The sequence below is a fragment of the Danio rerio genome, chromosome 5 (genome assembly GCF_052040795.2).
Source record: "Danio rerio strain M-AB ecotype USA chromosome 5, GRCz13ab, whole genome shotgun sequence".
NCBI lineage: Eukaryota > Metazoa > Chordata > Actinopteri > Cypriniformes > Danionidae > Danio > Danio rerio.
In genome coordinates, this window is record NC_141025.1 from 79,989,948 (window position 1) to 80,017,005 (window position 27,058).

General features: G+C 35.9%; 1 protein-coding gene across 5 annotated transcripts in view; it reads right to left on the reverse strand.

Annotated features, from left to right (window-relative positions):
• Nucleotides 1-27,058, reverse strand: part of tbx5a (T-box transcription factor 5a) — a 43,088-nt gene that overhangs the window by 2,319 nt on the left and 13,711 nt on the right. Inside the window, exons 1-9 of one of the 5 annotated variants that reach the window (XM_087251198.1) lie at nt 26,149-26,592; nt 25,377-25,554; nt 24,181-24,275; nt 22,554-22,673; nt 20,098-20,245; nt 12,442-12,594; nt 8,316-8,407; nt 3,265-3,485; nt 1,213-1,743 (exon numbers count right to left, since the gene is read on the reverse strand). In XM_087251198.1, the coding sequence (XP_087107324.1) occupies nt 1,238-1,743; nt 3,265-3,485; nt 8,316-8,407; nt 12,442-12,594; nt 20,098-20,245; nt 22,554-22,673; nt 24,181-24,275; nt 25,377-25,520 (1,479 nt within the window). In that variant the 5' untranslated portion in view covers nt 25,521-25,554; nt 26,149-26,592 and the 3' untranslated portion in view covers nt 1,213-1,237. 5 annotated transcript variants of the gene reach the window in all.

Here is a 27,058-nt window from a genome sequence, read left to right on the forward strand (position 1 = left end):
TTTTTAATAGTGTTAAACTCATGTTAAGGTCAATATTATTGGCCCTTTCAGCAATATTAGTGTTAGATTGTCTCCAGAACAAACCACTGTTATACAATGACTTGCCTAATTACCCTAACTTTACCCTAATTACCCTAGTGAAGCCTTTACATGTCACTTTAAGCTGAACACTAGTGTCCTGAAGAACATCTAGACTAATATTATTTACTGTCATCATGATGAAGATAAGAGAAATCAGTTATTAAAGATGAGTTATTAACACTATTATGATTAGAAATATGACGACCAACATGTCTCTGAATCTTAGAAATATATTTATCTGGTATGTCATAATTGAATGATTTATTTCTTAAAAATGTTAACTTATATTTATTTATTTTAATTTAATAATTTATTATTTATATTTTATTAAGTATTTATATTTTTCTATTTTAGTAATTCTCATATATTGCCCATTTTAATCTTCCGATTATTTATTTATTATCATTTTATTTTCATTGCCATTATTAATATGCACATTGTTTGCTGCTTCATTTGAATGTGTTTTTAATAAAAATATTACAAGAAATATAGTTGTCTGGTATGTCATAATTAAATTGATCTATTTATTAAATTTTAATCTCCTTATTTTTTATTACACATTTATTAGTTATTCATATATTTTAATTAATTAGGGTCAACGGAAGAAGGTTGCTGGTTCAAGCCTCGGCTGCGTTAGTTGGTGCTTGTGTTGAGTTTGCATGTTCTCCCTGTGTTGGCGTGGGTTTCCTCAAGGGTGCTCCGGTTACAGTCCAAACACATGCGCTATAGGGGAATTGGGTAGGCTAAATTATCTGTAGTGTATGAGTGTGAATGAGTGTGTGTGGATGTTTCCCAGAGATGGGTTGCAGCTGGAAGGGCATCCGCTGTGTAAATCATATGCTGGATAAGTTGGCGGTTCATTTCGCTGTGGCGACCTCTGATTAATAAGAGGACTAAGCCGAAAAGAAAATGAATGAATAAATATTTTTCATTAATTAAATTTTATATGTTAATGATTTATTAATTAATAGATTTTTTTTTTATTTTATTCATTCATTTAATTTATTTATTAATTCTTAAAAAGCACAATGTTTGCTGCTTCATTTTAATGTGTTTTAATTTTAAAAAGATGCAATAAAAGAGCAGTCTTTATTCTAAGAGACATGTGTGATGTGTCCAGTGCTCCTTTACCCCTGCTGTAATCCGCATCTGCATGTTAGCTGGCTTCATTCCAGTCATGCATGATGCTGACGCTGTGCACGGTGTGGTACTGATGCGGGGACAGTGTGCGCTGCAGCCCGTGAGCGTACAGATACTCGTTTCCCTGCAGGCCGGCGCTGGGCGACTGGATCCCGCCGCTGGGGCTGCACTGATGGGACACGGAGCTCGCGTACATGCCGTGCGCTTCCGGCATCTGCCTGGAGGCGAAGTGCGCAGAGAAATGATGCTGGTACGGTAGACGCTCCATCTGCGGGACGCTGTATGGGGGGACGCCCGGCCAGCTGATATCCTCCAAGCTGGGCACGGGTTCAGGCGGCTGCGGGGCGCTGGCGTACATGCAGGCCTGGCGCTGGCTGGACTCGGGCCTGTAGGGGGCGCCGCCGCTCAGACCCAGAGACTGAGAGTAGCTTAGGGGCCGGTAGTAGTGATCATCCTCGCTGGAGGAACTCTCCACATACGGCTTCTTATAGGGGTGTTCTCCTGCAGGACACTCGTCCTCCACTGTAGATACAACAAACACACTTCAGAGTTTGACAGATGTTTTACACAGAATGCATGGAAAATACACACTTTTTATCCTAAATGCATTGGAAATAGACACTATTTAACCTAAATGCATTGTAAATACTCACTTTTTATCCTTAATGCTTTGTAAATACACACTTTTTATGCTAAATGCATTGGAAATACACACTTTTTATCCTAAATGCATTGGAAATACACACTTTTTATCCTAAATGCATTGGAAATAGACACTTTTTATCCTAAATGCATTGGAAATACACACTTTTTATCCTAAATGCATTTGAAATACTCACTTTTTATCCTTAATGCTTTGTAAATACACACTTTTTATCCTAAAAGCATTAGAAGTACACACTTTTTATCCTAAATGCATTGGAAATAGACACTTTTTATCCTAAATGCATTGGAAATAGACACTTTTTATGCTAAATGCATTGGAAATACACACTTTTTATGCTAAATGCATTGGAAATACACACTTTTTATCCTAAATGCATTGGAAATACACACTTTTTATCCTAAATGCATTGGAAATAGACACTTTTTATGCTAAATGCATTGGAAATACACACTTTTTATCCTAAATGCATTGGAAATACACACTTTTTATATAGAATTCATTAGAAAGATGTGTTTTTTTTTACCCAGAATGCATTTCGAACAAAAAGAGGCAATACACACAACAAGTGCTGATTATGCAAAGGACTAGCAGTTTCTGGTGACACACTCACTTAAATGTTTTTGTTGCCAGTGTGTGAATAACTGAAATAACAAGACGTTCTCTGACTGTAGAGTGATTTATGGGAAGGCCTCTGGAAAATCTAGATGTTTCATGCTCTCTCGTCTCTCTTCTGTGCTCTGACACACCAGACTAATGATTAAAATGTTCAGCATAATAACGTAAGGGCCGTTCTGTACTTTAATGTCAGTGTGTCATGCAAAGAAAATAATTCATTCAAATTATAGCTCAGACTGTAGACTTTTGTTTCTGTGTGTGTGAGCGCAAGCATGAGCTTTAAATTCCATCTGCAGTTCACTGAACGGCCACCAGTGGCGCTAATAACAAGATCTTTGCGGTTACGTAAAAAGGCCAGTTTAGTTCAATCTACAACTTTTAAAAAATACATATACTTATTTTTCAACATTTACAATTTAATAATTATCATAAATATTGCAGATTTTTTCCGAACCATTTTCATTAACCAACGCAATCTCACTGCAGTCCGTAACTTAATCTGATGATCTCATTCGTACATATTAGTGTGGTTTGCTTATCCTTCAATGAGGATCAGGTATCAGTGTGTGGTTTAGAGGCACACCTATTTTTAAAATCTTATGCCTTCATATAAATTAAATAGTTTTATTTAGAACGAATTAGCCACTCTTCTGACGATAGGTTAGATAGTTACATTACCTCGTGAGATCGGCTGTCAGTAACAGTAATACATCTAACAAACGTAATGCTGATTACAGCTGGCCGGCTTAAGCTGTACACACCTTTCCTCTTGATGCAGTGGTAGTCCTGTGTGTGTTCGTGGTAGGAGCTGGACTGAGGCAGCAGGTCCTGAGATGTGCTGGAAACGCCGTTCTCACAGGAATACTGTGAGCTTATGGCTCCAGACGCTGACAGACCCTGGACGTCTCCGCTGAACGGGCTCTGACTGCTTCCCACACGCTGCCGCACAGTGCTGCGAGGAACCACCGGGTACTCCTTAGTGCTAGAGATGACAGAAATGACATTTATAGTGTTTCATGGCACACATGCAGTATGTGGACACCAATACTCTGACTTTAATATGATTAAAGTGGACATATATTGCAGAGATCTGTATTATAAGGACTTTAACCCCAGTTGTGTGTGTCAGCAGTGTGTCTCCAGCAGCCTCTGATGATCAACATGAATTAACTGTGTTGTGTTAATCAGACTTGATGCAGAAACTCTGTGATTGACATTCTCCCTTCGTATGTGTAATCAGTGGGGGAAAGCCCCGCCCACTAGTGCCCATCTCTCCATCTCATTAGCATAAACAGCAGCCCTGAGTGAGAAGCAGCCGTCTGTCCATTAGCCATTAGAGTGTTTCTAGATGTGTTTCTAGATAGAGGATTATAGATGTGGAGTTTTAAGATGACATGAAAATCAGGAGGAAACATTGGAGAGCTTGGTGATGTAATGACATTAATGGATGTTTATGATATAACATGTAAAACAGGAACATTCTAAAAGCAACTCGCATAAATGCCTAAATCATATTACTGGGTTATTTAGATTAAGGTCAATAATTTGAGTACTGATGCTCATATAAACACAATCAATTACATGCTGTCTTTCAGTCTAAGATCTTGATTCCCATGAAATGTATTATTATTATTATTATTATTTATTATCATAATCATCATCATTGTTATTATTTATTGTTATTAATATTATTTATTATTATTATCATCATTATTATTATTCATTGTTATTATTTTTATTATTATTATTATTATTATTATTTATTGTTATTATCATCATTATTATTATTTATTGTTATTATCATCATTATTATTATTTATTGTTATTATCATCATTATTATTATTTATTGTTATTATTATTATTATTATTATTATTATTATTGTTTATTGTTATTATCATCATTATTATTATTTATTAGTATTATTATTGTTGTTGTTATTATTATTATCATTATTATTAATATTATTATTACTTATTATTATTATCATCATTATTAATATTCATTCATTCATTTTCTTTTCAGCTTAGTCCCTTTATTAATCTGGGGTCACCACAGTGGAATGAACCTGATTGTGTCATCAGATTCTGTGCTCTTATTGGCTGTGATTTCCCACTCATAACATTCTGCGCTCCTATTGGCTCTTAGTTTGACGCTCATCAGCTGAATCTCACTGTAGGAAAGAGTCTGAAATCTCCTGGCAGAACTCCATCAGAGAAAAATAATTGATCACAGCATTTATTAATCAAACCAACAAATCAAAGATCAGAGATTTACACCAGAATAACAGTTATCATTTAGGATTTCTTTAATCGTGAGTGAATCATGTCTGAAGTCTCGCAGCGGTGATCTCTTCTCCATCTGTCTGCGGCGGGAGGGTTTCTCTCTTCCATGCCAATTAATCAGTGAAAGTCATAAGTGGCACTTTGCATTGATACCTCGGCTTTTCTTTTGAACCACTGACCTGTTTCCCAGTCTGAGTTTAAGTAAGAGCAGACCCGCTCCGTCTCAGCGTTTGACAGAGCAGGACAGATAGGATATCAGGACCTTTGACTTCAGCAGAGCGGCGCGGGGGAGTCTCTTCAGTCCCTTAATAATGCAGTCATTTCTCTTTTAAAGGGGCAGTTCACACTAAAATCACATTTACTGGAGAGAATTAGACACTGGCTGAAGGGCTCTTACAAAAACCTTTAGAATATTTGGGGTTCTCTCTTTGAATATGTGGAAACTCGCTGCATACTGGATGCTAGTTCATTTCATTATTATGTGACCGCTCATGTGCCCAGGCTTTAATATGGTGTTTAAACAATTGTTCTTATTTCACAAGCTTTTTAAAAAAGTTTTATTTATGTATATTTTATTTATATATGCATACATTTATTTATATAGAAGAATGCTTAAAACCGGTAACCATTGACTTCCATTGTGGGAAAAAACAAATAAAAAGTCAATGGTTACCAGCTTTCAGCATTCTTCAAAATATCTTATTTTTAATATATGTATTTTTGGTTCAATTTATTGGGTTGTTTATCAGATATATTTGCTGGTCAAAAATTGTCACAATTATTTTGGATACTTGTTCACTTTCTGTCTCTTTCTACTTGTCTAAATGTTCAATAATAATCTGAAATGTCTGATATTTTTACATTTTTGGAAATAAAAACACACACACTTACTATTTACTGGCCCTCCTGTGGTTAAGTGGATTATTTATTTTGTTGAACACAAATAAGATACTTTGAAGAATGCTGAAAACCGGTAAGCACTGACTTCCATAGTGGGAAATACAAATGAAAGTCAATGGTTACCGGTTTTCAGCATTCTTTAAATATCTGTTTTTAATGGATGTATTTGGGGTTTAATCAATTAATTTGTTTGTTCATCATATATATTTGGGGATCAATAATTGTTTCAATTATGTTGGATCTTTGTTTACTTTCGCTCTCCTTAGCTGTCAAAATGTACATTAATATTCTAAAATGTCTGATATTTTTACATTTATGGAAAATCCTATATATAAAGTTGGAATAAAAGAAAACACACACACACTATTTACTCATTTTCATGAAGTCATGTGGTTTTTTATCCTATTGAACACAAAGAAATATATTTTAAAGAATGCTGAAAACCGGTAACCATTGACTTCCATAGTAGGAAAAACAAATGAAAGTCAAGGGTTACTGGTTTTCATTCATTCATTTTCTTTTCAGTTTAATCCTCTTATTAATCAGGGGACGCCACAGCGCAATGAACCGCCAACTTATCCAGGATATGTTTTACGCAGCGGATGACCTTGCAGCCGCAACCCAACACTGGGAAACACCCAGACACTCACATACACTTTGGCAAATGTAGTTCATCAGTTCTCCAATAGCGCATGTGTTTGGACTGTGGAGCACCTGGAGGAAACCCACGCCAACACAGGGAGAACATGCAAACTCCACACAGAAACACCAACTGACCCAGCCGAGACTCAAACCAGAGACCTTCTTGTTGTGAGGAAACAGAAGGTTTGAAGCATTCCAGATGTAGAGAATGATGAGGAATCTTTAGCTTTGCGTGAACTGACCCTTTAATGCATGCTTCCATGACTAACAGAAGTATCTGCTGAATGAACAGTCATAAAACCAATTCAGTAGGAGATCCGCTCCGGCTTTGGTTGAGTAGTCCTTGTGTCATGATCTGGAAAGTCAATAGACGGCTCTCGTGGGAAACATTACTCAGTGCTTGTTTGAAAGTAACAACAGAGAAAGTTACAGCTACGGCATGGAAAGAGCATTGCTGTTTTTTTCCGAGCATATCGTGAAGTCTGTCGTTTTACAGCGGACGACGCCTGCGAGCAGCTTCTGCTTTGAAAATGTGTTTTTCCACATGTTATACAGCAGTCATCTGGAGAGAATCAGCTGAAAAATCACTGTAAAATATCCAGAACTGAACTGCACTTCCGCATGTTTCTGGCCTTTTCTCTTTGGCCTGTGACGTTTTGCCTCTCTCTATATTTTTATTTGTTTGGGTTTTGGTCTCTTAAGCTTTCCTGAAATTGTGTTTTATGTCCTGTTTGGGTTTTTAGTCTTTGATTGAGGCGTTTTCATTTATTTCTGCTTCTGAAGTTCATTATAGGAGCTTGATCTTCCTCCCAACAACTTTTACCCTTGAAAAGTTGTAAAATAGTGACTTTCATGAACATTTATAATGGTGTGCAGGGCTGTATTGTGTGTGCTGGTGTTGTATAGTACTCTACAGAGACCTTGTAATAAATTTCCTGCTATTCTACACACTTATTCCTCTAGATATCGAATATTCCTGATATTATTTCACACCACTAAAATATCAGCAAAAGTCACTTTGTTCAACTGTAGTTAATTTTCAACATCAGAAGTGGACAGAGCAGAGATCAACATCCCATAGTGCAACTCACTGCCTTAAATAAGCAAGTAGCCCTGCTTAGTTTGTGAAAATTGAATGAGTAAATGACAGTGGATTCTAGTGGATTTGTCATAATAATCTTACAAGAAAATGTACCCCAAGTAACGCATTTCAGATTCGCAATAATAAATAGCGCCCTCTAGTGGATTCGTCATATGAAACACGCAATGAATCGTACCCTAAGCAAAATATTTCAGATTCACAATAATGAAGACAGCGCCCTCTAGTGGATTCGTCATCTTAAACGTACAGCAAACCATATGTTAAGTAACGCATAATGTAGACAGCGCCCTCTATTGATTTCATCTTCTGTAATTAACAGCAAAACACCCTAATGAATATATTTCAGGTTTGGAATATTGCAGACAGCATCCTTTAGTGGATTTGTCATTTGAAACGTACAACACAAAGCACCGTAGCGTATTGCAAAAACATATACAGCGCCCTCTAGTGGATTTTTCATACGAATCCTCCAATAAAACCTGACCAGAGCAACATTTTTTTAGGTTGGCATGGTGGTTCAATGGTTAGCAGCACTGTGGCGTCAAAGCAAGAAGATAACTGGATTAAGTCCAGGCTGGGAGTGCTCCGGGTGCTCCGGTTTCCCCCACAGTCCAAACACATGCGCTATAGGGGAACTGATCAACTACACTGACCGTAGTGTATGAGTGTGAATAAGTGTGTGTGGGGGTTTCCCAGTACTGGGTTGCAGCTGGAAGGGCATCCGCTGTGTAAAACATATGTTAGAATAGTTGGTGGTTCATTCCGCTGTGGTGACCCCTGATGATTAAAGAGACTAGATGAAGGGGAATGACTGAATGAGTAATGTGGACGGAGGGACGTGTTGTAAATGAGTCGGGTTGTCTTTATGGATGTGGTTTTCTCACCTCTGCATTCGTGACATGCGATGCAGCTCCATATCATCACTGCCCCGGAAGCCCTTGGCAAAGGGATTATTCTCGATCTTCAGCTGGGTGATCTAGACAAAGCAACAACAATATAAGGATTACATTTGTCTGAAATTAACCATGAGGTTTACACACTGATCTTGATAGTGAATTTGACTATGTGAAGAAGGTTCATTTTGACAGAGGACACTCTTTTATTTCTTTGCAGTTTCTTCTTTTCAAACGGATCACTTCAGACGGTTCAGTCTTTGAATCGATATCTGACTGACCAGTGTCTGTACAGTGTAATATCCTTTAATTTACTGGGTTAGGTCAGCAGATAATGAGAGGATTCAGCTTGGATTTTCTCCACCGCTGTGGTTGGTTTGATGCTGCTCAAATGTACTGAAACATCTCACAGATTTCTGCCTGAAAAAAGTTTCTAATAATTCACATATGAGGAAAACCCATCCTCAATCTTAATCGTCTACAGTTTGTGAGATCAAAACTATAAATAGTGTCAGTGGTCTGCTGTAAACTGTTTCTTCTTTCAGTGTTTCTACATTTAAAACTGAACACTAGACTGTTCAATAACACGTAATGTCCTTGTTCCACATAATGCATGTCCTTTTATAGTAATAGTCGTTAATTATGCATAATAACATGGAACTAACCGTAAATCTGAACCCTATCAGTGTGTGTTAATGAACGAATGAAGTCACGGTGAACAGTGTGCAGTACTCTGTGTTAAAGTGTAAATGTTCATCTAACTACTGCTCTTACTATATGGTCAGGGTGAGCTGTGTGTGATTATGCATAATTAACTTTAATTACTATAGTAAGTAGATGGAACATGTGTAACCTTTAAATTAAGTCTAACTAGACATTACGTTTTGCTTTGTGACTTTTTTCACTCATTCATTTTCAATCGGCTTAGTCCCTTAATTATCAGGGGTTTTCCACAGCGGAATGAACCGCCAACTATTCTAGTATGTTTTACGCAACGGGGATTTGGGTAAGCTAAGATTGTCTGTATTGTATGTGTGTGAATGAGTGTGTGTCATTCCTGGGTTGCAGCTGGAAGGGCATCCTCTGTGTAAAACATGCTGGATAAGTTGGCGGTTCATTCCGCTGTGGCGACCCCAGTTTAATAAAGGGACTAAGCCGAGAAGAAAATGAATGAATGAATGAATATAAATTGAAACTGAATAGATTGTTGCATGTTTTACGAGATGCTGTAATAAACTTGAACATGTATTGTTTTTACCACACATATGCATGAAACATTCGGTCAAGAAAATTTAATTGACAGTCTTGGAAAAATCATGGAAAAGTCATGGAGTTAGAGTAGTTAAATGTGTATGAACCCTGCTTCTAGACGTAAGTAAATATAGGATTTAATATTTACCATGTGGATAGTGAGTTATCGGGCAATGCTGGGTTGTTTTAGGTCAAATATGGACAATTATTGGATCGTTTTATTATTTCAATTAAATGTAAATAACAGCTTTTCTGGATGCACCAACATTTGTGTTTGTCCATATTTGACCAGCATTAGGGTCAAACCTGATCTAAAAGACAACCGCTGTTATAAATTTACTTCATGGAAATAGAAAAATGATGATTTTTGTCTAATGTTGGGGTGAATTCAGATTTTTTCAAATTAATTTAAGTTAAAAATAAACTTCAAGATTAAAAAGAGTTTAGGTGTGTTTCTGCTTTTAAAATGATGCCCACCTGACCTGGGTCATTTTTACCCATACATCAACACAAGGTTAAATTTAATGTGATCAAAGGATTTTGTAAAACATATCACACAGCAAAAATAATGTCTTACACTTTCTGAAGCCGTTCAGGTGTATGTCTTTTAATGAGATCTATCCCTCTGTGCGTGCGTGCGTGCGTGTGTGTGTGTGTGTGTGTGTGTGTGTGTGTGTGTGATGATTCTATCTCTCTCTGGCTGTTGTGCATGTGTGGGTGCGTCTCTCTCTCTCTCTCTGTTGAGTATGTGTATGTGTGAGTCCCCCTCTCTCTCTCTCTGTGTGTATCTGGCTGTTGTGGTGTGTTTCCTAACAGGACTCTTTTGACTCTTTAACTCTGTTTTGGCTCTCACTCGAGATGGGATCTTATAAAATATTCATGTTTTACGCACCTTTGAGCTCATAAACGCATTGTTGCTTGGCAGACTTTATCGAAGCGACCCGTGTTGTATATGACAATCTGATGACGGAATATGTTTACATTTTACCCAAACCTTCAAATCCTGCGTGTTACTTTCCCCAAGCTGAAGCGCAGCACTTTTACAGTCGCTTTCATTTTATTTTAACGCTATCAGTGTTTATTTCCGATTCAGTTTTTTATATTCAGCTTATATTAATTTTATTGATCTCACTGTCTTCAGTATGGTAGTCTATATGTGATTTAGAAAACAGTAAAGCGCATGCGCTTAAAGTCGCGTTTTTATTTTTATTTCGTGCGGTATTTATATTTAAAGCTGAAATAATCACATCAACCCGAGCTGCTTTCTGGATGTGTTATGTGCTTTTATAAATTGTTCTGTGTGCTCTTGTTTGGATTGTTGGTTTCAAAGCGTTGTTCAAAACCCATTATCTTTAATGGCGTACAGGTGCACGCGCTTTTACCTGTTGCGTGTGTGCGAAATATATTTCCAGACACAGACAGAGGCATACTTGAACAAAATGTGGTGTTTTTAAAAAGGGTTAAATTACCTTTTATTTAAAAGGGGTAGTTTTCAAAAAGGCCTGAGGCTTGTATAGGCTATATTACTATTTTCGCTTTATAGTAAATGCGGGCGGGAGGTTTCTTTAGGAGTCTTCAAATAAAGAAAGTTTCAGACCGCAAGAGAAATGACTTCGACTATTATTTGTGCTGAATGTTCGCATTTTTCTGAAGTTTAATTTATTATTTCAGAAACCGAAGTAATCCCGGCGCATCTGAAATAATAATTTCTCTATTCGCAAATAGGCCTATTAATATTTAGATTAATTATTAATCTACTGAATCACGAAGTCAATTGACGGAAGGCGCAGAAAATAAATAAATAAATAAATAAATAAATAAATAAATAAATAAATAAATAAATAATTGGGATGAAAGTTACATTTACCGTCCTAAATCTAGGCTACTGGGACAAAGCATCTTACCGTAAGGATATACTTATTTAAGACATTTTTTTGTAAACGCTTTTTCCCTCTTTGTATTTTTTCCTATCCTATTTTAAGAGTTTGACAACCTGTAAGAGATCGACAACACGTGTAACATTAATGCACTCGTAACCAATTATGAATTTTCAATGTTTGAATTATGGAAATATTCCGACAAACATAACAACATAAAAATTATTAGAGAAAAATAGTTTCAGTAGTGTTATACACATTTATTAATATCATTATTATTTTAATTAGGCTTATTCTTATTTTCGAAGTCGAATGCGTAATAATTCACGCTTATCTGGTAAAGACGTATTAGCGTATTATTAACCTCAACACAGCTTTGCGTTCTGGAGAAACACTAAGCCGACTTGTAAAATACTTAGCCTAATTCTGTTTCCTAAAAAAAACGAAGTCAGTTAATAAAGTTGTTGCATAACAATATAAACCAGCACACACTTAAACTTACTATATAATTTTTTTACACGATGCATAAGCATATAATTAATTACAGCGCCTACCAGGTACAATCATACAGTCAAATCAAAACAGCAGAACACATTTGACACACAATATGTGATCAGCTAATTTTAATAACTTGTTTGCCTTTAGATTAGACGAATATTACACGAATTTCTGTCTTTAACCTCAGCAGATATTTCCATCCTAATTTCTTAGACTGACAAATTGTGATATATTTCTTGCATCATATTTTCTAATTCTCAATTCATCAAATTATTTATTTATTTATTCGTTTATTTATCAATTTAATCATTCATTAATTTATTATAACTCTCCCAGTGATGGGTTGCAGCTAGATGGCCATCCGCTGTGTAAAACATATGCTGGATAAGTTGGGGATTCATTCCGCTGTGGCGACCCCAGACTAATAAAGGGACTAAGCCGAAAAATGAATGAATAAGTGAATTAATTAATTAATCAATCTAAATTCTTACCTTGTGGTTTTGGTAAGACGTGACCGCAATGAACGCGGTCTCCGGGAACACGTGAGTGCAGAAAGCGGTGTTTTTGGATCCAAATCCATTGTTTTCATCCGCCTTGACGATGTGGATCCTGGGCTGATATTTGTGCATGGAGTTCAAGATGATCTGCGAGGAAAAATATAAATAATTAATCTCAAACGCGATCGACAGAGTAAACAGCATCAGATTTTCACGCGCACTATTTAAAACCTTTTCTTTTGACGGATATATATTCATATTTTTCATGCACGATATATAGTTCAATCATTTTCCCATGCATGAATAAGGCGATGACGCTAATAAATAGTGCAGTGTATATCTGAACTTTTATATTAACGCCTTTATTTGCGGTGCACATTTTTCAGCATCTTCATGTTCTGAGAAAAGTAATCGACGCACTTTATTTATGTATTTATGTATTTATTTATTTATTTATTTTGGTCTGTAAAGTATCTCGTTAAACAGAGAGCGAGTCTGAAAAAGAGAAATGAGTTTGAAAATTAATATTAATTTCTCAATGAATATTTTGGTACATTTGAACACAACAGATTTATTGAACAGATATATTTATTAAAATATTATTTTAGTCACCAAACAGCTTAGGGAATAGAAAGATAATGCTTTTGAATTCATGCAAACTGCACACATTTCATCTGAATTTAATAAATTTGTAGTTTTTATTGTATAATGTTGATGTTTTAACATTTTTTAAGATATGTTCCCCTGATATATACATTTGATTGTGCTCAGTTTTTTGAACTTAAGTTTTTTTTTGGTTAGATTAGTTCCAGTTTAGACTAATCTAATGTATTTGCACAAATATACATTGAAATATAAATTTAGAAGAGAGATATTTGAGTGGTGAACTCATGCTCAGCACTGCATATCACTCTTTAAACCCCAAACTATTAGCTTAAAATATCATTTAAATTTAAAATTTAAATAATCAACCTGGTGTTAGGTTTGTCCATAATTGACCCAACGTTGTGTTTAGACGACCCAGCATTTTATAGAGCGCATATGTTCATATATATTTGTGCTAAAAAATGTCCATGGCCATAACTCTGGATTTTAATGAAATACTGCTAAAATTACTTTTTATCCAAACTCTTGTGGGTTTGTGCAGACGTCCAAGTCAGATGTGTGTGTGTGTGTGTGTTTGTGTGTGTGTGTGTGTGTGTGTGTGTGTGTGTGTGTGTGCGCATGTGTGCGTGTGTGTGTGTGTGTGTCTATAATGTAGTCGACTCGAAGAGGATTTTGTTTAAACTTTGCATTCTGGGTGCAAGTGCCAAGTTTACACACACACACACACACACACACACACACACACACACACACACACACACACACACACTGCAGTGTTTCTGCTTTGATCATGCGTGTCATCGGTCACTCCCTCTTGGCCGAACTCAACACTGAGAGCTGGAGAGCAGGACAGACTCGCGGTAAACTTTAAACACACAATATTGCTTTACTTTTCCTTTCTTCCAGATGAATTATTGCTGAAGACAAAATCTAAATGCATCACTGTCAAATACTTATTTAAATCCAGCTATTATTGAGCCTTTTTGAGACAACTCAATTGTCTTTTGTTCAATCCGCTTAAATTTGTAAGAACTAACTAATAAGAGAACTTAAATCCTCGATGTTGACCCAACTTAAATCGATTGTGTTTCTGGTAAGCTTTCACACACACAACACAAACACAGGTTGTTGGAAGACAGATTAAGACCCCATAATGCAATTCAGAAGCAGAAATAAACAAAAACATGAAACACAAAATAGAGAAAGCTGCTCATTTCGGGATGTTTTTGACAGTGCAGACTCTGCGCTTGTTCAAGCTACTTATTTGAAAAGAGCTGAGTCAACACAATTCTCCAGGGTTGTTTTTGGGACAGCTTCACTGTTTTATGTTTAATCCACTTAATGAAGTGAACTCAACTGCTTTGAATAATGAGAAGATGAAAGTGTTGAGTGGAGCTCTGCGTTCTTCACAGTGTTGTGCACTTCAATATATGAGGCTTCCACACAATCCCTTCATGCCGTCCCAATGCAAATCGATCAAGTTCACTCACTGTTTTTACCATTTTAAGTTGATTGAATATAAAGCAGTTAAGTTGTCCCCCAAAAAACTCAAGAATTGTGTTGATTCAGCTCATTTTGAATGGGTAAGCAGCATAAATACTAATTTGCGTGTCCTATATGTTGTATAACAGATGCAGTGCTCTGCATGCGAGAGTTTGAATGTGAATGTGCATTTCTCAATGAATGTTTTAGTGCATTTGAGCAGAACAGATTTATTGAACAGATATACTTATTAAATATTATTTTAGTCACCAAACAGCTTTTAAATTCATGCAAACTATAGATTGAGCTCATTATAATCGGGTAAGCAGCAGCATGAATGTGTTTTTGAGTGTGGTGTAGTTGGTCAGATCTTCTGCAGGGCTGAGATGAGAATATTTGTAGATCTCAGCGCACATCAGAATGTTTTTTCTTCTTCTTCTTCTTTGCAGGACCACCCAGTGTGTGTGTGTGTGTTTCTCCGCTGGCCCTGTATGCTGGTTTTTAATGATAGTGAGCGATCACCGAGGGCCACGAGCGCTCTTTCATGTTCCGACATCACAGAGACGCAGAAACGCTCCGATTATACCTGCGTCCATCACTCATCCTCACACTCGCTCATTCAACATAAACAGTGTGACACAGCGCTATCCAAACCACGCCATTTTGCCTCAAATATTTCTGCGTGGATCTGAGAGGCAAAGAATGCACTTGACGAATGCTGGACTCTAGCAGAACGCTGGGTTATTTCAACACTGATCGTGGACAAACCCAATAGCAGGTGGGTTATAAAGCGGAGCTAGTAGGCTTGTCCATATCTGACCCAGCATTGGGTTACAACAGAACTTAAAGTTTAAAGTTAATTTGGTTAAAAAAGCTGGGTTATTTCAACACTGATTGGGTAAAATATAGACAGACCCAATAGTTAACACTTAACACTTTCTAACTTAATTGTTGGGTTTGTCCATATTTGACCCAGCGTTGAGTAACAAAACAACTTGGCATTGCCTAAAACTTTAGAGTTGAATTAATCAAAAAAGCTGGGTTATTTCAACCAAATTGTTAATATTTCTTATAAGTTTATGAAACTCAACATTCGGGTTTGTCCTTGTTTTACCCATTTTGCGTAACCCAGCATTTATTGAGTGTAAATGTAATTTTAAAAACCTCTTTAAACAATGACACAATGTTGGGTCAAATATGAACAACACCAGCAATTGGGTTAAATATCTTTAATCTATAATTAAATTACTCTTTTTGGTTAGATTGTTGAGTTTGTCCATATTTGACCCAGTGTTGGGTTAACTGAACATTGTTTAAAAGTTTAGAGTTAATTCACTTTAAAAAAGTTGGGCTATTTCAAGGAAATTTTGGGTAAATCTTTTTTTTGTTAGTTTATATAACCCAGCATTGGGATTTATCCTTATTTTACCCATTTTGAGTTGATATAACCCAGCAGATTCTGAGTGTCAATTTAATAAAAACAAACAAACTTGTGTTCAACCAACACTCAGAATGCTGGGTTGTTGTAACACAATGTTGGGTCAAATATGAGAAAGACTAATAGATGGGTTGAAAAGTGTCATTTGTAATTAAATCATCTTGGCATTATTTATCATTAACTTTTAGAGTTAATTCACTCAAAACAAGCTGGGTTATTTAAACCTATTTTTTTTGTTTTTGTTTTCTTTCTTAATTTATAGGACCCAACATTTGGGTTTGCTTTTATTTTACCCATTTTAAGTGTCTGTAAATTTAATTTAAAATGAATTACCCCAGGGGGATGTTTGTCCATATTTACTTGAAATAACCCAGCATTTTGTAGAAAGTACTAAAACAATTAAAGCCTTTGTCTGCAAATGCCTTGAGCTCTGCATTTACTCTACACTTTTGACATGCTGGGTCGTCATATCACGGTGTTGGGTCAAATAAATTAATGCAATGTTGGGATTGTCTATATTTGACCCAATGTTGGGTTACGACAACTCAGCTTTTTTCTTTAGAGTTTATTCACTAAAATACTCTGGGTTCCACTCTAAATAATGCTGGGTTGTCATAACCCAATGTTGGGTCAAATGTGGACAATGCCAACATTTTGGTCAGTCAGTGTCATTTAAATGAGATGTAAACAATTTACCCACAAACAGTTGTGTTTTTCCATGTTTGAGCCATCAGTGAGTTCCAGCAACCCAGCATTGATCAGAGTGTGTGTGTGTGTGTGTGTGTGTGTGTGCGCGGGCCACATGGGAGTTATTGTGTTTGTGTCCGACATCTTAAACTCATCGCTGGCGTCTCATTAAGAGGCAGTGCTGTGGCAGTGTTGGCCGCTCCGCTGTGTTTCCAGCATGCTTCTCAGACAGCAGTAATTATAAATAGGGCTGAAATTATTTCAACCACCTGGAACAACAAACCCGGGGATTGTTATTTTGCTGGAGAAGAATCCGTCCGTCCTTCATTTATAAATCCCAGAGTTCCCTTTCAGCAGTAAAGCAGGAACGCCAGGAACGCTGCAGCCAATCACAGAGCAGCTCTGGACTCAGATTTACAACTCGCTTCACATTCAGCCGAGCTTCAGTTTCACTGCAGTTACATCTGAGGTCTGGCAGAGGAACAACGACCGCGAGCCGTGATCAGAGCACACACACACACACACACACACACACGCATACACTCTCACTCATTCAAGCATGCACGCACTCTCTCTCTCTCTCTCTCTCTCTCTCTCACACACACACACACACACACACACACACACACACACACACACACACACACACACACACACACACTCTGATCAATGCTGGGTTGCTGGAACTCACTGATGGGTCAAACATGGAAAAACACACACACTCATTTATGCACGCACACCTTCTCTCTCACACACAAACACACACTCTCTGTTTCTGAAGCTTATCAGGGAATCAGCTTGTCTTGTCGTGATGATCGCTGGAGATTTTATTATCCGCTCTCCTGTGTGATATTTTAATTTAAGCAACATTTCTCTAACTTTTACTTTTAATAAGGAGTTAGTCATTATTGATCTATTTTGTCTTTGCCATGACAGTGCTTAATATTTGACTGGATATTTACTCCATACTATCAGCTTAAAGTCAATTACTGAGGTGAATTAGGCGAGTCGCTGGACACCTGTAGACAATTAGAAATAAGCATTTCTGAAGACGGCTGATAATATGTGATTAAAAACTGCTTTTGTTCAGGCCAGAGTGAAATCAATAAGACTTTCTCCAGAATAGAAAACAATATCATAGGGAACACTGAAAAATTGCTTTAATCATTATATAAATATATATTAATTTATATTTGATATATTGTATTATCAAGATCTTGACCAAAGCTGTAGAGAAATGTCACTTTGAAACTATTAATGCATTGCTTTATTGTAAAATTAAATGCAACTGCAGAAGGATTTTCAGCCAGCAACATGCTACAACAAGGTCTAATTAAATGTTAGTGAATGCATTAAAATCAGTTTACAGTGTGAGACTCTGGGGCTGAAGGCGGATGCTGGACTTTAGTAAATATCTCTGCTACCTGGAAGCAGTTTACAGCGAGTGAATGAATCTCTGCTCCACATCTGAGGCTGTCTGCTGGTGTTTTTGTTGTCACAATTATCATTACTGGATTTAAGACGTGTGATTACGCAGATCTGGCGTTCGTCAGCAGCACCTCTTCAGCATTTCCCCGTCTCCAGTTTCACCATGAAATAAGCAGGGCTCCACATACACACACACTCAAACAATGACGCTTGCACCAACTGCTCACTTCATTTGAGCTGAAGCAACACAATTCTTGAGGTTGTTTAGACTTAATTGTTTTATGTTTGATTCACTTAAATTTGTAAAGACTACTAAGTAGAGCAGAGCAAAAGATAATCGTGCTCTGACAAAAATAAATCCTGCAGAACTGTTGCAAACAATGTAAATGTGTTGAATTTAAATAAATAAATGAAGTTGAGTAATGTTCAACTTAATGTGTGTTTAAATTCAGCCCATATCAATTGTTTACAGCCACTTAATTTAAAAACTTAAGTAGATCCAAAGGAATATTTTTAATCATATTCAAAATCAAAGTTTGCACACATGCATCATATATTAGAGAACATGTTTATAATATAAAGTACACACTGAAAAAATGTTGAAGGAATTCAGTTAACTTATTAGTTTTTACAAATTTAAGTGGATTGAACATGAAACAATTAAGTTATATATATATATGTCAAAATATACTTTTATTGTGGATATGATTAATCGGGATTAACCTTTTCCCCGCACTACTACTAAGTTAACTTAATTCCTTCATGTTGTCCCAAATCAAATCAGTTAGGTTAACAGTGGATACAACATAAAACAACTACGTTGTCCCCAAAACATCTCAACAATTGTGTTGTTTCAGCGTTTAAAATAAGTATTTTGAACAACAGCAACCATCTTGTTCGCTCGCAGCTTTACCTGATCACATCGACATGTGTGAGACGCAGATCTCGTAAATAATAAATCAGCCTTCCTCGTTATTTTACAAATCCTCGTTATTTTAGCTCAGGATTTTGTATCGCTGCCCTACACACAGCGGCAGCATCCTAATTAACTCGCTGCAATATATTTAACATCACTCACCAACATTTGCATCAGTTTAAGTGGATTTCAATTAACAAACCAAGAAATGTGCAATATAACCAACATTGGGTTACAACAGCCCAGCATTCTTTACAGCCATCTTTAAGAAAAACACTCATCTTTTAAAATCTGAAATCTTCATCATTCGCCACTATCCTTCAAACACCACCAACCCTAACCAGACAACAAACTCAGAATTTCACACTCAATATAAGTCCTAAATGTAGATATCAATATTCATATGTTAAATACTCTAAATATTTCATTAATGTTTGAAAAGTATTGACATGCACGTTTGTACATATACATTTTGAGTTGGATTAGTGATGAATAATCATTAAACAGCACGAGACTGATCTGCATCAAATAATTACATTTATAAAAGTGATGAATAACTAAATGGTCTAAATTGTTGAAATATAAACTGTACAAATATTTACACAAATGCCAAAATCAAATAAATGTATTCTCACACTCTCGAGTCGCAACTGAAAATTTGTATAATCCAGCATTTGGTGGTTTTGTCAAAAATAAGCTGCTTTTTTATAACAAGTCAAGATAATTTATTTATCCTCTTTTACAGACAAGAAAAAATGATTTACTGCATTTATTATTTATAAGGCATGTGGTTACAAACAACTGATATGAGCTGAATGTAAGCAAACACATTCAATTTAGTAATGTTCAACTTTAATATGTTCGCTTTAATTCAGCCAATATCAATTGTGTGCAACCACATGCCTTATAAAATAATAAATCCAACAAATCATTTTTCAGTGAAGTCACAAAGTTCTTTACAGTAAATCAAAACATGAAAATCCAAATACAAGTCCTCAAAGTGTATAACCAGCTGCCCACTGTGTAAAAGCTAATATAAAGTAATATCAGACAAGCACACAGTGTAAAGGCGAGAGGACAGATTTTCACTCACATGGCCGAAGGGATCCAGATGGTTGTTTGTGAGTTTGAGTTTCTGGAAAGACACCAGTTGCCTCATCCAGTGAGCGCCGGTGGCCGGAGAGTCTGGATGGACATAAAGCCGTCCGGGCATCGCAGGCTCAGCTTTCCCCGTCACAGACCTGATGCGCAGCGCACAGATATATTCATTTATACTGAACTCACACACACACACACACACACACACAGGCCAGCTCTAAAGCATCAGCCCTCCTGTAAAACTTTGATTCTTTTTCCAATAGTTCCCCAGTGCTGTTTCACCGTATTCCTACACTCAAAACATGCTTGTTTAAACTACTTATCTAAAATAAGATGAAGCAACACATTGTTTAATGTTCAATCCACTTACATTTGTGAAAACAATCACATTAATTTGTGTTGAGACAACATGAAGCAATTGTGTGGAACACATTTTTTTCAGTGTTTAATAATTTTTAATTAGAAAGAAAGCGTTGTTTATTTTAGTTTGGCTGTTTTTAGATTAGAAATTTACTAATTTTAAGGTAATGTTGGGTTCCATGCTGTCGATTTGTGTTGCGACATAATTAATTTAGCTTATTAGTGTTTACAAATTTAAGTGTATAGAACATGAAACAATTAAGTTGTCCCCAAAAAATCAAGAATCATGTTGTTTCAGCTCATTTTAAATAAACAGCAAACATAACTTTTTGAGTACTATTAGCCGGCTCCAGCAATATTTGTTTTCGATTGTCTGCAGAACAAATTACTGTTATCCGATGAGTTGTCTTAACTATCCTATCTTGCCTATGTTAACCTAAAATGTCACTTTAAGCTGAATATACTGAGTTTTGCAAAATAACTAGTCAAATATTATGTGCCGTCATCATGGTAAAGACTAAATAAATAGATGATTAGAAATGAATTATTAAAAACTATTGTTTAATAATGTGTTGAAATAAATCTGTGTTAAGCAGCACTTGGGAAATAATTTTAAATTAATTAAAATTTACCAAAAGTGTGATTAATATTATCTTGAACTTCACTGCAGGAAATGCTGGGTTCCACTGAATCCATTTGTGTTGGGTCATTTTATAAATACAAATTTAATTAGACATAAAACAATTAAGTTGTCTCTAAAAACCTCAATAATTGAGTTAGATAAGTAGTTTAAACAAACAACAAGCGTATTTCTCCAGTGTTGTACATCTGCATCACTGTGAGTTATTCTTGAGCATTTTCTGATTTTAGTTTCCTGTGATCTGATTATTGATGTTGTCACGTGTCTCTTTATTTGGCTTTGCATTCATTATTGCAAGCATAATTTCATTAAAGCTAAAGCCCGATGTTTTGTTCCCTCAACATGTGTTTCCTTCATTGAAATCGAATCTTGTCAAGAAGCGATCCAACCTCCCATTCATCATGCATGGCTGCTTTGTGTATTGTACATAATGTCTTTCAACAGGCGATTTCTTTGCTTAATGGCTAAGATGATGGTTGATCAAGAGGGCCATTAGTTCCAGAGCGTGCACTGAACGGGTAATTATCAGGGATATTGGCTTGTGGACATCCTCCCTCAACAACCTCAACCATTTACAACCACTGACCCAGAAAGAGGAGGAGAAAACAAGAGCGTTTGCTCGAAATACTCTGCTTTCTGCTGGAATTACGCCATTATTTGCCTTTTTTTTATTGTTTTGAAATGTATAATCAACTCCTAAATAATAATCATTCAAACTCTAATTATAATCAACTAAATGTTTGTGACAACTCCAAAATATTTTAATTGTAAAGTTTTTATTGCATTTCAAAGTTTACATAAACATGTCATTTTGAAAACGGGATTAAAGTGGATCCATTTAGTAATATTTCAACCATTTAACTCCATCAGCTACTATACTAGTAATAATACAATTGTGTAATATATTAATTCAATTAATAAGTTGATATCATGTTGCTCTTTAAAAAGTGATAGGTTGCATAAAATATGAACCAGCATAAAGGCTGGGTAACATTTTGGGTCTATAAATTATTTTAAACAGTTAACACAGCAATTAGTTTGGTCAAACTTGACCCAAAGTTGATTTGAAATAACCAAGCTTTTTTTTTTGCGTGTATAAACATTCGAGAAGGTGTTCTGTTCTCACTTTACAATAAAGTTAACTTCAGTTTATCTGTTTACTAGAACAATTCAACACTGTTAGTTATTTATGAAAACAGCCGTTCATTGTTAGTCCTCGTGAATAGCGAATGTTTGGATTTTAATAACGCTTACTGTGATTAATAAATGTACATGAATTCTTAGTTAATTTTAATAAACAATTTAACTAAACCTATTGTAAAGACCAGGTTTCCGTAATGTCAGAAGATGGAAGACGGCAAAAAAACAACTTATACTTGAGTAAAAAAATATAATTGGCAATATAAATAATAACCTACAACAGTTAGTAAAACAATTCATGACTCACGAACCATTTGTTATCGGCGAATTTATAGCGGTGATCGTCCGCTGGCACAACATCCATCAGCAGAATGTATTTGGTTTTTGGGTTCAACCCGGTGACCTTCACTTTGAAGCTGGGAAACATCCGCCTGTGGAGAAAACAGCGAAATATTACACAATACTCAAGCTTAAACTCAAGAATAATGATAGATTTAGTGTTAATTTATGACTGGAGAAAACAAAGCAGCGATCGCTTTAATCCGTCTTTATTCTAAATGTTTACTTCTGCGAGTGCTACAATGCTAAATCGGATTGAGCTAAAATCTATCATTCAAAGTCTTGTGTATGCCTGCAGATCTACCTCAGTTGAAGCACAGAATTGAAAAGTAGCACGTTTGAATACGTGAAACTAAAATAACCAACACTGAGTGAGTTAAAGCTAGGCTAGCAAGTGAGGAGAATTAGCGCGAGTTTGGCGCGATACGCACACGTGATGCATTTTGACTTGATCACTTTCAGAAGTAAAAAACTTTTCAGATCTGAACACTGTTCAAGTTTCAGACGAGGTAATGACTTTAGCATAAAGACGAGCTCGTGTGAAATATTATAAACCTGAAAGCGGCTGCGGTGTGATTATTATTTAATAATAATGATAAATGACAGAAAGTGCGCATGAACACAGACTCATGGAGGTAAACCAACACAATCTCTCTGTCCAACTCGCAGAGCTCAGTGACGGACTTTTATCATTGAAAACGCTGACAAAATTAACCCGCTTCTGAATTAATTTTCAGAGCAGATTGTATTATTGTTGTCTTCAAGTTGATCACAAACATTGACATGTTTATTAAAGCACTTTTCAGAAGAATTTCAAAGGCGCTTTAAACCACCAGAGTAATTATTGATTATAAAAATTAGTTTATGATCAATTAATGTCCTTACAACAGGAAAAAATATCGCGCTAAATGTAGATTTCGTGGGTAAAGTCATTAGTAATGTTTTAACTGATTCAAATTCAGTATATGACTCAAACATGTGTAGAAAATCCACTTTAAGAATTTAGATGATGAATGACTCCAGTAATAACTTAAACAATAGCCTAGACTTAAATTTTTTAGGCCTAAAGTCAGAATATTGAATTACGGGAATTAGTATATAATAATAATAATAATAATAATAATAATAATAATAATAATAGCTTAATAATAATAATATAACAAACAAACATAAGCCTAATTTAAAAAAAAAAGCTTTATGGGTTTAAATTGTTTATATTAACATATTAAAATTAAACACTACAATAAATTATTATTATTATTATTATTATTGTTGTTGTTATTATTATTATTATTGTTATTATGATGTATAAATCTATATTAGCCTAAATCTTAACTCATCGCCTGAAGCAAATCGGAATGTTGCTGAAGTCAGTATAAAGAATGGATTATAAATTAAATATTAATAACTGCCCTTTGCTTTGTAAAAAATCAAATCGGATAAATAATTTGCCGTGAGCACTAAGTCAATAAGTTATAATTAGAAGTAATAATCATTAGTATTAGAATTATTATACGGATAAATTTGCGTTTGTGCGCATTCGATCTAAAACATGCCCTCAAAGATGCACCGAAACATTTGTGAACATTCGCGTCTTACCTCCCTGCTTTGGTGATGATCATCTCTGTTCCCACTTCATGAAACTTTGTCCACAGCTCTCGCTCGTGCAAGTAAACTTTGATTCCCTCCATTCCCTTTTTAAAGAAGCATGCAGACAGAGAGTGAGCACACATGCGTCGAAATAATAAAACTATAATGCATGGAAGAGTCAAAATAGATAGTCAGATTGTAAACAAATAATGCTGGCTTATAGACTATAAGGACGGCCGAAATAAAGTTTCAGAAATGAACATTTTTACTTTGCAGAATATTAAGATTTGAGTAAACCACTCAATAAGTCCATTGAGCAAACAAATGTCGTAATATTACTGAGATGAAATGAGTCAGATTTTGAGTTTATTGCCATTTCAGCTTTCCTGACTCTTTCCTTCCAAAAACGGATCAAATTTACAAACAACATTTTCTATAAAATGTTTTATTGATGAGTTGGAAAACACGAGAACTGTCAGCGATTCCCACGGGAACACAGAGCCAGACTGACATACACACATATTTCGGCCTTACTGTTGTTTGTTTAGAAATATTGTTAAAATTATTAATGATGAAAATTACATCACAGCTTTACAGCCTTTCTGAAATCAGCGGCAGATCTGCATCGAGCTTCTCTACACATCACACACACACCTGTACTGTTTTAATCAGAGCTACATACATTTACAAAACTATAAACTAAAAGCAATAAGTAAACACTTATTAATTTTAAAACGATAAAAATACAGACAATATTAATAATAAAAAATTTAAGAGAGGTTTTATCAAGTTTAGCTTACCTCTGGACACACACACACACACACACACACGCACGCGCGCGTTTATTTTAGTTTCTTATAATCTTATTTTAAATAAAGATATATAAATAACTGTAGCCCACGTGAAAACATATTGCATTTCTTAAATTTTTATTAATACTTAAAATTACTAAAGACTCTGGGCACACACACACGCACACGCCAAGACACTAGTTAAAGTTATCTGTTGAATGTTTATTTTAGTTACTTATATACTAGTGTTTTTAATATAAATAACTAACCTAAAGCTAAATGAAAAGTTTTTGAATATGAAAATGATCGAAATAATTCTAAAAGAGAGGTGTTTATCAGGTTTAGTTTACCATAAAGCACTTGCACACACACACACACACGCACACGCACCATCGAGGCACTAGTTGACGTTACCTGTTGAATGTATGTAGTCTGCGATGACGGGGATTTGCTGACGGCTGCATTCTGTTTGTCTGATTTTCCTTCGTTTTGTAAATCTTTTGGTTCGCTGTCACTGGGAGAGTTTTGGAGCCGAAAGGTGTCTTCACTGTCCGCCATGTCGGAGAGGCCTGTACGATGTCTACCGTGAGGCCTAAATACAGAAACAAAAAGATTTTACATCAAATATTTCTGCAGTTTAGTTCAGATTGCATCACTTCAAGACGCCCGTATGCATTTGATTACGGTGATATAACTTATCAGTGTGCTCTTGAATCTGATTTAATGAAAACATTCAACAACAACCGAAATTAACTTTATTACAGTACAGCAGTGTTAATTAGAAAAAAGCAAACATTTATCAATAAGAATAAAACTCTGATCCTATTAAACATTTTATAATTTGGAGCTCTCTGCACAAACATTATTCAGGTGGACTCAACTTTGCACCAAACACGCACATTAAAATGCACATCACAAAGAGGTTTCAATGCGGCTTATATTTTCTTAAAACCAGTCTGTGGATAAAATCAAAACACGGGCCTCCATTAAAACTTTATTGTAGTTCAGGAAAACAAATGCACTGGTGAACGATAGCTGGTTTTCTATTAAATAACCAACAGTTGATGATTATGTGTGTATCACTAATAGTTTGTACACCGATAGTTCATGAATCTGAAGCGATTGCTGGCCTATAAGTGAATCAATCAGATTTAAACGAGCGTGAAAATCTGGCTTTAGATATTACCTTAAATTCCGATCCCGCTGGTCGAATCCCTAAACAACCAAAACAAACAGCCTAAAAGCTCGTATCAGCTCCCAGCACTAGCGGTTGATAGCGAACTTCCCTCTTTGAATGATAAATATATTCCAAGCGCGAAGCTCACGGGATTCTGCTCGGTGAATCCATAGATTTCCTCGATGTCCTCAAGGAAGCAGGAATCTTCATCCACCAAAGTATCGATTAAACAAAGCAAGATCTGCTAGTGCTAGTGAGGGACTTGCGCTATCGCCAGTATCGCGCATTCAGCGGCTGGTATTCCCGGAGAAATGAAGCCCGATCGCCTCCTCCCTCGCTCTCTTTCTCTCTCTCTCTCTCCCTCTCTCTGTGTCTTTCTGCCTCTCTAATGGTCAAACCAACTGGAAACGGAAGCTCTGGGATGAAGCACGTCGGTTGTATGGGTCGGTCTGCAATGTGGACAGCAGTGCCGTGACAATGTCGGTCCACCCACAGCACAGCAGCCCCCGCATCACCCCCACCCAGCCCACATAAGCTCATATTCTTCCGAGGAGACCTTTAAGCACACATTTAACATATGTACCAGTTACACCACAACCGATATGCAGTATGTAATTTAATGGAACATGCAAATATCACAGACTTGAAATTAAAAATAAAGAAATACACCCAATAAAGCGATTTTTGTATTTAATAAAATATAAATATAGATGTCTTGGTTTAAAAGTGGCTAAATTTGGGCTATCAGTGAGAACCAGATGAAATACAGATTAGACATGAGTTTTTAGTTTTGGGCTATTCTAAGATGTATATTTTCACTGAGTGCCCGAATTTAGCTTTTTTTGCCAGGACGTCAATATTTAGATGTTTATTAGAGGTCTATTAGATTTTTACCGACTGCCCACATTAAGTATTTCTA